Raw genomic sequence first — 14,317 nt, 5'->3', positions numbered from 1 at the left:
ATCTCACTTTACCTATAATGTAAATTCTCCTTATTTAGCATTTAGGAATGTGTGAGCAGAGCTACTCATAGGTGGTGTGTCATTTACACAGAATGGAAGAGGAAAGGTTAACAGAATAAGTGCTTTTTGTTTCCAGGAAAAAGGCCCAGAGGAAGACTAAAATTGTGGTAGATTAACACAGTAAGAAGTGCCTTCTTCTTCTTCGACTGTCATCCCCCCCCCTGGAAGGAGGAGGTTGGCAACTATGTCACAGAACTTTTTTCTTCCTTTTGCTGCTCTGGGATATTTATGATAATTCAAGCCAGTCCAGTCCTTAATGTGTTCAAACCACATTCTCCTAGGTCTATCTCTCCCTCTTTTTCCATCCAGTTTCCCTTCTAACATTAATTTCTGAATGCCTTCTTGTTTAGAAGTGCCTTAGAACAGCACTTCCCAAACTGGGAGCCCTTAGTTTTGTTGAGGGGGGGTCTGTGAAATAATGAAAACAAATTTAAAATGTTTTAAGACTAAGTAGATGTTTTTTTTAATCTTAAAAGAAATGTATTTAATTTTTATTATTTATTATTTCTTTTTTGCCATTTTTTATATTGTAATGGAAAAAAATCACACATTGGTGTTGGTTCACAAATTTTGCTTCCTGTGTATTTCGGAGCTTAATGAATGTTAGTAAATATATGCTTATGAGGGCGACTGTGCTGATAGCACAGATCACATGCATCAGAACCATAAATGTTGGGGATTCCCTTATTTACGTTATTCACTAATTTCATCTTGTTAGTATGTGGAGTGCCGTTATCAGTACGTGGTGCTATTATTTGATCTATTCTATGTTAAAAATTTAACCCTGAGATGGATAAGTGGCTGATTTTTTTTTTTTTTTTTCCAGTGGGGGCCCGTGAAATATTTTAATTTTTCCAAAAGGGGCCTTTACATCCATAAATTTGGAAATCACTGCCTTAGAAGACTGAAATATAGGATCGTACAATATTGGAGTCCTGACAGATAATGGATTGGAGATTAATAGGAAATAATAATAGTATTCTTATTTTGATTTTGATGACCTCACAAATGAAAGGTCACAAGACCTATAACACTAAAGTGTCATATGTATAGCTGCTGTTTTTCTCTTCAGTTTCATTCCACTTGATTTTATTTTTTATTTACCTTATTTTAATACTCATATTTTCACTTCCATACAATAATGTGTGTCTGTACTGTTATGATATTGTATATTTTTTAAATCTGCCTTTTTTTTGTACAAAATTAGGATTTAGATTTCTGTTTAAAAGAAGACAGTTGATGCTGTCACATTATGATTTTCTTGGAGTTGCACTGCTTGGGATTACAGCCAAAAATGAACAATCAACAACTCCTGCCTAACTAATAATTAACACTCTTGCTTTGCTGAGCAGAAATGTGCAAGTCCAGCATATATATAATTGAGAGCTGTTTTTTTTATAATATATGCCATTATATTTAATATTTGAGCTGTATAAAATTGCAGATAAATTCTCCAGTTTCACTAAAATGAACATGTGAAATCATGTATTTTTAGTAAGGGACCTCACTATAATTGGGATCCAGTGTGCCAAAATTCAGCAAGATCTCCTAGGTGCTGAAAAATGCTGCAAATCTTTCTTGCACATGATGGATCTGACATATTGTAGAGTCATGATATATTATGTTACTACATTCAACTCTCTCTATAGTGAACTAGTAAAAGACCAGAGGAAAGGTTTATTACTGGCCAAAATTTATTAGCTAGGATATTTAGACTTTGGCTGGGATCTTTTATAGTTTATTATGATGAGTTCATTATTATGGTTCTGTATATTATAGAGATTTGGCTGTATCCACTTATACTGATTTAAACAGCACCAAGATAAAAAAAAAAGCAATTAATCTATTGAACTTAGCAATATTTCGCTGTTTTCTCCCTAGCATGATCATCGGAGCAAAATTATAACCATGACAAGCATGCAGTGCTCATTGTAAAAACAATTCAAATAGTGACTGAAAAAGACTAATGCCGTAACACAGTGTCTGTATGGAACATTAAGTTAATTTGGAAAAATCAGGCCATTTTCTCCCAGACCTTTTGAATTAATGCAAAAATGCTTGTTAAGGTTGGGGGAGTAATTCATAGCCAGGGCTGATTCTAAAAATAGTTTCTCAGACCCAGTACTTTTTTTCCTGGGAAAAAAGGTGCTGGTACTCACCATGAAGATGTTATTACAGCAACTTCCACACTTTTAACATATCCTCCAATATACTCATCGTCTCTAGATCGCTTCTTGCTTTTGGTATCAACTGCAGAATGACGACCTTGGAGAAGCCATGAGTCCACATATTTGCTAGGGTTGAACTGAGTAAGAGGAGGTCATACTATCCTGATGAACATCAGTGCAGAAGTTGTCCGTACAAGCAGAAAATGATCTAGATGAAGTTACTATAAGATTCATCTGAGGAAAAACCCCTTTCACATTCACTGGAAGATTGTGTCCAAAGTGTGCTTTAGAGGATGTAGTATGTCTGGGACTTTATTTTCTTGACGATATTCACAGAAACCACGAACTGCTTCTCTTTCATTTAAGCGAAATTTGCGTGCTAACTTTTTAATTTCAGCTTCGCCAAATGTCACATGCTTCTGGATTTTCTGGCCAATACTCGGAATCTAAAATCTTAGTACATTCAGGCAAATCAGCATCATTTCCTTTAAGCAGACACTTTCCAACAGCTTCTTTCAGACTCTTATAGAAAGCAGATGAACTTATTGCAGGACTGTGTCTTTCATTTTTGTGAAGCTCAATCCCTTTGAATTTCATGTTCTTCTGACTTTGAAGAGAAATACCGTAATACGGACCAGGATTTTCAATTCTTTCTTCAAAAATTTGAACTGTATTCTTTATCTTCCTGTCTTCTTTGTACAAGTCAATGCTTCTTTCTTGTAATAGACTTAGTTCGCTAAGTTCTTGGACAGCATCACGCATAAGGCCCAAATCAAGAACAAACTCGCATGACTGTATTTTTCTTAAAAGGCCCTGATAAAGAAAGCGATCTGTTTTGCTGCTTCTTCTACTGTCTTCTTTTGCCTCCAGAAAGTGATGGACGAGGGCTTCAAAGTCTTGCCACGCTGCAGAAACAGTGAAAGCTAGATACTACCTAGATACTCTTGCATTAGCCTCCTTACACCATTATGCACACCAAGCAACACATGGCTATAACATCACAAGTTACAGACAATAAATACTCCTGTAAGTAATCTTCAGATAATCCTAAACACTCAAGATGACTAATTAAAAGAGTTTAGAATTCCTCTTGCAGTTGCATCTGATAATTTGATCAAATTTACGAAAAAGACTCACAGGAGCCGAAAGTTCAGGAAAAACTACATGAACAGTAACAATCAATGTTATGTTACTCACAGTTGTCGATTCATCATCAAGTAACGATATTTTGTTCTTGGAGTTCACTATATTGTCTATTAATTTTTTTCTCATTTCATTTGCGATGTGGCTCACAATGTTAATGCAAGCATTTGCAGAATGAAGAATATATCCCATGTCTAGGCCATTAAGTTCCTGTAAATTTATTTCGTCTTCAAAGTTGTTAAATGATTGATTTCTCCTCGCGACTTTGTAAGCGGTTCGAAACACTTTTCCTGTTACGTCTTTATTATGAGACAAAGTATTTAGGAAAACTTTCTCTAATGTTTTGTTTTTTGCTTCAGATTTTATTTTTTGGCATGCTTTGTGCACTGCACTCTCCTTATGATTGTAAATATTTTTTCTTAATGACATTAACTGTTGTTTGCAAGATTCTCCAAAATGACTGATTTTACCATTTGCCCACTCTACTGAAATTTTTGTTCCCATGTGTTTATCGACGGCAAGACTTGCACGTCACTACACACTTTACAGCCCAACATTTTATTCTTGACATACAGCCACTCGTTTCTCTCGCAGAAGTCATTTTTCTGCGAGTGTCCAATATTCGGGCCAATCATTATCAGAATCTGCTTCCTTTTGACCACGTGGATCTTCGGTCTTGGTTTCATGATCCTCTTCACCAAGTGTATTTTTGGTGCTAGTTTTCTGTTTTACAGTATCACAAGTAGATTCCACAATTTCTTCTTCTTCCTTCCTTTTTTTACTCATTGGCATAAAGTAACTACTTATTTTACTCATTTTGAACAATGATTGCACTGATTTAACTTAGATTAATTCAAAACTCACGTGAACACCTGCCTGTTGCAGAGTGAATATAGAACTGATAAACTGATATTGGAAGCAATCGGAAGTGAACACAACTTCCTATTTCGGGTTGCGTACTAACCTATGAAACAGGAAAGCAAGATACCAACTTATGAGTAATCAAAACTGAAAATTAAATTTGTGAACACAGTACCATCTATCGGAATATTTATAATACATTTTGCTGTCAATAAATCGCAAAATGTTTAAAAACTTAAGAAAAAAGGTGCCTGTACTGCATACTGTTGCATACCGCCAGCAAAAAAGGCACTGCCCAGACCTATAGTGATGTAATGCCAGAGTTCTTCCATTTAATCCTGTGTGAGGCATATCCAGAGCATGGTAGGCTAGTCCTGATTTCCCCTACAGATGATCACATATGTAATTTTCGTGTTCTTCACAAAAGGAGTATACTAAGTCAATAGTGCACTCTAAGAAGTTTATTAACACAAGTTATTTAAAAAATACAAAAATCATCACAGTGACATTTATGACTGAATATCCCTGCACCTTGACTTGCTCTCCAGTTAGTATATTTATATTTGTGTGTGTGTGTGTGTGTGTGTATGTGTTCTATGAATGATTTGCATATTTCATGATATGAAGAACCCAAATTTCTGAGCGGTAAAACTGCCACCTCTGTATGCAGCATTTAAAAATAAAATTAGTCGAAAAATCCTTATAACTTATGAATGTTCCTCTCAAATTCCAACAAGAATCTAGATCTTCCAAATGAAAAGGCATGTGCCATATTGGGTGCAATATGGCAGCATATTTCTGATTTCATTCTCCTTTTGCTACATGCCTAACAATTCCCAGAAACCTTTTTGTACATTAGCTGCTGATATACTATGAATATTCTGCAGTCCCTTGCTATGTATTCACAAGTTAAAAGTAGATACCAATTTTTTTTATATGCTGTATAAAGCTGTAAGTTGCTCACTTCTGAGCAGACAAATACATATGTTTTTTCTTCTTTCTAGATCTTCTCTTATCTGGTCTCTCCAAGGTCTTCCTCTTGGTTTCTTCCCCTCAAATTTCATTTCATTTATTCTTCTTAGTGTTCTAAGTTCATTCTCATTAAATGTCCAAACCACTTCAAGTGAGTGTTCATAAGAATCTCTTAAAATTTTTTAGCCATAAATTATTCCTAATATCCACATTTCTTATTCTGTCTTTCCTTATTTTTGCCAACATTGTCCTTAAAACTTTCATTTCCATTGCTTGTATTCATCTCCCTTTTTGTTAGTTTCCATGTTTCTTCTGCATGAGTTAAAAATGAGCAAAAAAAGTAACTTTTGTTAATCAAAAGCTTGCACTTAAGTGGGGTCTCACTATCCCAAAGTAGACTACTTACACTGTTAAAAAAATGTTTAACCTAGTGAAATCCTCCTTATTATCTCCTGGTCTAAACTTCCATCACTAGAAAGTATACTTCCCAGATATTTGAAGTTTTCACTACTCTTCAATCTTGCCCATTGTAACTAATACCATTAATGTTTATATTTCCATTACGATTTTAAACCATGCTATCACTCTTCCTACTATTAATGTGTAATCCACAGTTCTGTGTCACACTATTCCATTTGCTAGTTTCTTCTGTAGTTCTTCTTCTAAATGTGCCCAAATCACTACATCATATGCAAACACTGCCATTTCACCTTTCTAGTCATTAACCACATCTAGGACACTGTTCATCACCACAATGAACAGCAATTGCGATAACACAATTGCTTGTTGCAGCATATATTTACTATGTTGAAATGCCAAAATTGAGGCATAATAATTATACTTATATATTCATTAATAACAAAAAGTCAAAGTATGTAGGTGAAACTTTAGGATTATTATTATTATATTTTTATAAGGAAATAAACTGGTATATTTATTTTACTATTTTTATAGGAGTGGTCATCAACAGAGGGCATATAGTTGTCTTTTAGAAGCTGGAAGTATTAGTTCACCAAAAGTGTTTATGGAGAAGGCCAAATGGCATTGGAATAAGGTACCTGAAGAAATTGCTTGAAACGTGAACATTTTAGTTATTATTATTAATGTATGAGAGTCTTCAGGGAGTCGTATGACTTGGTGTGGGTAGGCCCAGACCATCCACATAATTCCTTTCATAGCTTTCCTTGAACATATTAACTTGCAAAGTACTCACAACACACTCTGACAAATCATTCCACTCATTCACCACTTTACAAGCAAAAAATCTAATCCCGAGGCCTTTACTGTCACACTCTCATCCTATTTCCAGGGATGATTATTATCATTATTATTATTACTTGACACCAACAAGGAGACCAAGGACTCGTAGCAGGAGGGTTCTCTACTCCACAACACTATGTACGTTCCACTGTCTATCTTACTACTAATTCTCCAATTACTCACTATCTCTATTGCTTAATTCTCCAACTATACACAATGGCATTTACTGCCCACCATCACCACTAATAGCCCCCCCCCCCATAAACTGGATGTATTCTCGTGGTTGATTTGTTTTTATGCAGGATGAAAAACCTGAGTTTCTTGGAGAAAAATCCTGCTACCTCCATGTGAGATTTGCTAACTCACCTTCAGTTGAAAAACCCCATATAAAGTTTCCTCTTGTCACAATGAGAATCAAACTTGGGGTCATTTTCTTCTTTCTTTCTTTCTCTCTCTCTTCTTATGCCCCCTCTAGCCAAGTGATGAAAAATTTATTCTGTATCAATCCTATTAGTCTTTTAATAACTCAGATGTTTTTGCCATATACCCTGTTTTCTGCCTGTCAACCAATTTCTGCAACTGGCAAATCTGAATCTATCCTTGTAGGGATTATAAAGTACCTCATGTATTTTGAATGATGATTTATGAAAGGCCAGTTCTAAATTAGAAAAAAAAATTAATTCTTAACTAATTATTATAATAATTTTCTGGAGTTAAAAATTAGTTTACAGACTTTCTGTTAAGCTTGTCTGAATATTATTTTCATAGGAGACCTACTGGTTACCTGCAGCTGTTAGTAAGCTGTTTAAGTTTTTGTCTGTCTTCCATCACATGAAAGGTTTTAGTAAACCTATAATATGTTTGTACTGTGGGTGGACCTAAATATTTTTTTCTATTTCTATCAATTATATATATATATATATATATATATTCTTTTTTTACTTAGTCCAGAAACCCTGCTCTAGTGACCAAACATGGAACATTTTAAGCCACTTCATGCATACATGGCAGGATTCAATCCTGCTAATTGGACAGTGGTTAGTGGATTGACAGGTGTTATATTTAAAAATTCTTGAATTTTTACAAATGAAATAATTTTTAAATATAGTATCTGTTATGGTTCAGAGTCATTTATTATTCATGTACTTTGGAAACTTAAATATATAGTATTCAAATTAAGGGATATTACATCCCATATTGTTTCACAGCCGAAAAAGAAATGCAGAGAGTTTCATGCCGAATATAGAAACTATATAAAATTTGGCGAGTCCAAGTGTAAGCAAATACCTGGATAGTGCAACACATAACCCATTTGGTAGTGCAACACTGCCTTAATTTAAATAATTTTACGTCACCGAATTGAAGCCTTTGGCTCTTCATATGCTTTTAGTAATTTAGTTAAATATATATATATATATATTTTGATATATAGCCAGGAAAAAAAAAGATTATTGTAGAATGACATTGATTGGAGAGAATGGTATAAGAATATCTACTGTGCAGGATATAGTTGAGATATTTAACGAGCAGTTCATAATGGTCTTTCAGCCTTATGAATGTGACATCATGGAAAGTTTAAGAGAAGTAGAGGAGGAAAGACTGATTGTGAGTGAGCAAGAGTTATATGAGGAATTGAGTGAACTGAATGTTAATAAGGATGTAGGATTTAATGATATATCAAACCATGTATTTTGAGGGAATATGCCAGGGAGTTGACATCTTCCTTGGCATATTTGTTTAATATGAATCTTACATTGGTAAAATTCCAAAGAAGTGGAAGGAAAGCAAGACTGTACCACTTCCAAGAGAGGTGACAAACTTGAGCATTGAATTACAAGCCAATCTGTCTCATGTGTTGTGGTTAAAGTGTCGGAAAGGTTATTGAGAACCAGGATCCAGAATTGGGTTGACAACAGCAGTATTATCTTTGATGGAGATCATGGATTTACTAAAGGGAGGTAATGTTTTAGTAAATTACTTACTTCTTACAATAAGGTGAGATGCTGTATTTGACAAAGGAGATGGATACACAGTAGTGTACTTTGATTTTGCAAAGGCTTTTGATAGATTATCACATGATAAGCTGATATATTCAAACTGGAGTGGATGGGGTTGGATACTAGATCAGGATGTTGGATTAAAGGGTGGCTATCTGATAGATATCATCAAGTTGTGTATGGGGAATCAGTATGCCAGACAAGGAAGGTCACTAATGGTGTGCCTCAAGGGTCTGTTTTAGGACCCTTACTGTTTAATCTGTCTGTTAATGATAATGGGAAAATTTGAATGGTGATATTCAGTTGTTTGCAGATGATGCAAAGTTGGGGCAAACTATGAAGAGTAAAGAAGAAGATGTAGCCTTACAAGAAGAATTGAATAGACTTCATGAATGGGCATGAGACTGGGGGATGCCAGTTCAATGTTGCAAAATGTAAGGTTTTAAAATTTGGAAAACAAAGATGGGATGTAGAGTTCATGCTTGGTGGGGATATATTGGTGGAGGATATAAGAGATCTTGAGGTGGTGGTAGGTAAGGATATAAAATTTAGAGGATATATTGCCAGAGTTGTGAAGAGCACACAACAAATTTTAGTGCTGATGCAGTGGACCCTGACTTGTAGAAGTAAGAGAATTCTTGTTCCATTGTACAGTGCTCTGATGAGATGACATAAACTTCTGTGCCCAAATTTGGTCACCCGATTTTCAAAAGGATAAAGAGATACTGAAAAGGGTCCAGACGCAATTGACTAAGGTAGTTTTTGGTCTCTGGAATATTGAGTATAAACAAAGGTTGAGGAGATACAATTTACAGAGTCCAGTTGATAGGAGGAAGAGGGGGGCGATATGATATAGATGTACAAGTTGATAAGGGGTTATTATAGGATTAATGTTGAAAAGATTTTTCATAAAATGGTAGGAGGAGGAAAACAAGATCATCCCTGGTAGCTGTATAAGGAGAGCATAAACAAGGAAGTGAGAAGCAGGTTTTTTTTTGCATGGAGAGTTGTGAATGTATTAACACACAATATGATGAGCTTTGTTCATGACAATGAGTCCTCCTGTGATGTGTCTTTGACTACATGGGGTCTATCATAGGATAACAGGAAAGGAAGATGAGATTTTAATGTTAGTTATGATGCTATTCTTAAATCATTCTACTTAGTAGAATGACCAAAGATTATTCTACCAAACAACACACAAATGAGAATGGCTTCTTGTGTGTTGTTCCATAGGAGAAAAATCAAATCAACACTAGAATGCAACCTGAACTAACAAGCAACATCATTGGTGTATTAGATGGATTATTGGTAAAAAAAAATCAAGAGCATTTAGAATTATCTGTATTCTGGTAGGCATGCCAACAATTGAAGCATTTAGAGATTATAAGATCCATTTAGTGGTATAGGTTATCCGAAGTACAATGTGTTCTATAATAGCTATTAACAGACACTATTAATAGTTTGCTCACACTTGGATAAAGGATTAAATTAAATTTATTATAGTTTAACCAAGTGAAAAATAAACTTTCATCTTTCTCTAAATCCAGAGTAATGTAATAAAAAAGGTGGCACACCTTTTGGCAACTCCTATAGGTAAAGATGACCTCGCCATTGCTTCTGTCTGGTATCTCCACTTCTGGGCCTGGCTCCCACTGAAGAGACCTCAATAAAGGTTGAAACTAGTCTGGGTAGTGGCCCTTCCCTTAATGCATAACATTATACATATCCGCAAGGAGATGTGTTTTGCATTATGGGAGATACTTAGATAGAAGTGATGGTAGCTTGGTCCACCTTTGCTACGAGATGCCTGGTGTTGTACTACCTTACCCCAGTCCTGAAGATATTTTCAGGCACAAACTTTGTTTGCTCACACTTGGATAAAGGATTAAAATAAATTTATTGCATTCAAGTATTCTTTATTATTCTTATGTGATTGACAGGTTTATGATAAGCAATAAAAAAGTTTTCACAAAACATGTAGAATGTAATAAGAAAATGACAAAGTAACTTCATTGCAAGATATAGGTATGCTATTCCATTATGTTTTATCTATAAGTTACCAACTTTTCATGTGTAAAAATAATATTGAAACTCTATATATCTTTTAAATTTATATTTCATTAATATTCTTATTTATTAATTTGTTTTATATAGGGAGAAGGTGAGCAGGCTATTACAACTCTTCAGAAAGGTATTCTGGATCATTTCCCACAAGATATAGCAAAATTGAATAGTGGTTCTCTACAGACTGATAATTTAAGTTTTGCCAAGGTAAATTAATAAGTAGCATCCATTGGTTATCTTTTGTTTGATGTGTATTTACATGATAAAACTAGAATGATAGCTTCAAGGTTTAACATTTACAACTTTGAGAAAAAATTATCACTCAATTTTGATGTTTATTAAAATTACACAATAATAACCTTCACTGTCAGTGAATTAAATAATGCATTAGTAGAGTAACTCTTCAGTCCCGATGATTTTCCTGATATGTACCCTCAAGGGTGTACAAGATACTATGATAGTACAAGTATATACTACATGAAAAGTTTACATTATTACTTACATTACTTTCTTATAGTTCATTTTTAATGATTCAATCATTGATCATCTGTGCATCCCTTATTATTATTTTTTTTTTTTTTTCAAAATTGTTATATCTGTGGGTTAGAAATAAAGTCTTTGATCGACTGTTTTTATTCCTTTGAATCAGCTGTTTTTATTAATATCTTTTATCAGATTCTTGACCACTTACTTGTATACTGCTGATTTAGTGTTTTGACTAATCTTTTCCCTTCCTCCACCCCCCCCATGACATATAAAATTTTTCAACTGGCTCCCCACCATACCATATTTGCTTATTGTACCATTTGTCATTTATACTAAAAATTATATTACACCTAAATAACCAGAGGATTTTGTATAGGTAGGTTCTATACATTCTCCATTGAGTAAACAGTTAATCTTTTCTAGGTTCCTATATGTTTTCATAGTTTTTGACTTTTTATTGCTGATTTTCATACCGGACTTGTTTCATCAATAATTAAATTTCGTTAAAGAGTGCTGAAGTCTTATACTGAATTTATTTTGGTGTATAACATCATCTCCATAAAGAAAGAAGCTGAGTTAAATGTTTCTAAGTGCATCATATGAGGTTTAATGCCACTTTCTTTCATAATATGATTCATACAGATGATGAAAAGAATGGAAGTAGCTTGCATTCTTGCAATTGATTTTACATAAAATCACCTTTCTGTACCTGCCTTCAATTCTAGCATTCGATTTACAACTTAAGTATTTTGTTAATTTTTATGGCTATTTTGCCTTTTTTTTCTTTAGAAATTACCCCTTTTATGGGTACTCCTAAAGAAAAATAGGCAAAATAGTCATATAAATTAATATTTATTTAGAAGAGTAACATGGAAAAAAATTTCCTGAAATAATATCTATCTTAAATATTTTGTATAATGTTCCAATTTACATTGTACAGTTTTTGGGTTTTTAATTGCTTTTTTCTCTTGGCACATTATCACATGCATTTTCCAGATCTACAAAGTTTAAATACATATACTATAAATACATATAATATAAATACATTCCTTTGATTTCTCAACTATCCATCTTAAGGTAAAAATCTGATCCTGAGAATCCCCTATTTTCTCTGCATGAGCTTGTTTTTATCCCAAGTTTCTCTTCGAAAATTTTTCTTACTCTTCTCAAGTAAGTTGGAATATCTTACTTAGAATATCAAGAATTCCTTTGTAATTTCTACATTCAGTTTTATTTTCCTTTTCATAGATGGGTACTGTGAAAATTTTACTCCAAACCTTTCTATCTTCTCTCTATCTACACTTTAGCCAACAAACTGCAGTTTTCAAATTCTACAATGGGAATGGATTTGTGATTGTCTTTATCTGGGAGATGAATTTCATTACCCAGTGTGAGATTGCTGTTTCATTTATTGCAGCCCTGAATTGGCTTGAGAAAGTTCCACATATAGTTATGAAAAAAATAAAGATACAAAAAATTATATACAATAATAAAAATAGAAAAAAATCCATAAGCCATCCATAATACTAATGTACTCTAATCAACTCTCACTATAGCATATTTGTGAGGACTACTGGAACAGTTAGTTTGATATAGCAGATAGTTTTCTATACCAAATTTCTTTTAACATAGCATTTAACAAATCCCCTAAGGTATTTAGGGGATTTGGTCAGGACTCAGTATTTTGTTATAGTGAGGAAGCTTGTTATAAGATATTTGCTATTGAAAGAGCTGATTGTATAAGGTTATAACTTCTATTGGAGGGATCACATTGAAAAAAAAAAGTCATTTGGAATCTGTCCTGACCGGTCCTTTGAATAAAACTTGTATACATCCATAATTGAGTATTCCTGCCAAATATTATCTGTTCTAGTTGCCTTTCCACATTTAAAGTTTCTAGTGACTTTTCTACCTCAAGATATGTATTATTGCATTCTCCTTGAATAATGTAATGCACATTTTCTGCTACTGTTTTGTCACTCATGTAACACTTTTCATAGTAATTACTCCAGACATCTAGAATTTCTTTATGTTTAGTTTTTATGTCACCTTTTTCATCTCTTATTATTTTAATTGTACTCTTTTCTCCATTTTTCAGCTTTCTCAATAGCCTCTAAAACATTTTGCCATCTTTATAATATTTAACTTCTTTCTTCATCCCAGTCTTCCTGTGACTTAGCTGTCTTACTTTTTTTTTTTTTTCTCTGTATTCTTTCAGGAAATCTTCTGACATACTTGTCAAGAATTTTTAGTATTTCTTGTTTTCCTGGACTGCCTCTTGAAATCCTTGATCCCCCAATGAAGTTGGGATGTTTGTCTGTACTTGCAAACACCTTCACCATATACCTCCCTGGCTGAACAGTCAATATTTTCAAGTTTGCCACTGAGATCCCAAGATTTGCTTTTTGTTTTCAAACTCTTTCATTTCTTTTCCATTAATATCTGTATATGTATCTTTATATATAATATCTGTATATTTGAGTCTAGTGTAAAAAACTTTCTACAACTGTTTGGTCTGGGTAGTGGATCTTCTCATAATGCATAGCATTATACACATCTGAAAGGATGTGTGCTTTGAATTGTGCAATATAAGGCAATCAATGTGAAGTCATTAACCTCTATACACAAGTATCCTAGTCATAAAGATTGGGCTGCATGGTGATTCACTGTTTGCATCCACTTGGATAAAAGAATAAACAATAATATAATTTCTTGGCAAGTTTCAATTTAACTGTTAACAAAGTGAAAACTTTTGAGAACTATCTCTGATTCAGAAAATTTTAATAACAAGTTGGCACACCTTTCACTAGTTGCATATGGGAAATGCATGACTTCTGCTTTACTTCAAACTTAGTATCTCTTCTGGGTCTGGCTCCTGTTGATGAGACCTCAATAAAGGTTGAAACTGGTCTGGTTTTGAACATTGTCTGAAACAATGTATGTTTTGCATTATGGAATACCAAGGCAATTAATATGAAGTCATTAATCTCTGTATACAAGTACCTAGTTATGAAGATTCTTTACATGCAAACTTTGTATGCACTTGAATAAAAGAATAAACAAGAATGTAATTTCTTGGTAAGTTTATTTTAACTTGAGACTACAATTCACATATGAAAATTGATCAAGTTTGGTTCTTTTCAAAACTTTTATATACATTTTTATTTTTGATATGAGATTCATTTTTATCCTGACTTAAACTAAATTATGATTATTTCTTATTTCATAACCCCTTTATACTCATGTGTCCTGAACCAGCATAATGATATCACTTTTAACAATCACATAGTATATCTTTATATT

The 14,317-nt window shown here is 33.6% G+C and overlaps 1 protein-coding gene across 1 annotated transcript in view; it reads left to right on the top strand.

The window, feature by feature from the left end:
• Positions 1 to 14,317, top strand: part of LOC150101877 (serine/threonine-protein kinase ATR-like) — an 860,597-nt gene that overhangs the window by 660,003 nt on the left and 186,277 nt on the right. Inside the window, exons 45-46 of the mRNA XM_090399924.1 lie at positions 6,159 to 6,258; positions 10,619 to 10,735. Of these exons, the coding sequence (XP_090256050.1) occupies positions 6,159 to 6,258; positions 10,619 to 10,735 (217 nt within the window). The remainder of the gene's footprint in view (positions 1 to 6,158; positions 6,259 to 10,618; positions 10,736 to 14,317) is intronic.

Source organism: Typopeltis vanoorti, chromosome 11 (genome assembly GCF_054136105.1).
Source record: "Typopeltis vanoorti isolate ZY-2024b chromosome 11, IOZ_Tvanoo_1.0, whole genome shotgun sequence".
NCBI lineage: Eukaryota > Metazoa > Arthropoda > Arachnida > Uropygi > Thelyphonidae > Typopeltis > Typopeltis vanoorti.
Note: the sequence above shows the minus strand (reverse complement) of the source record. Positions and strands in the feature narration are given on the sequence as shown.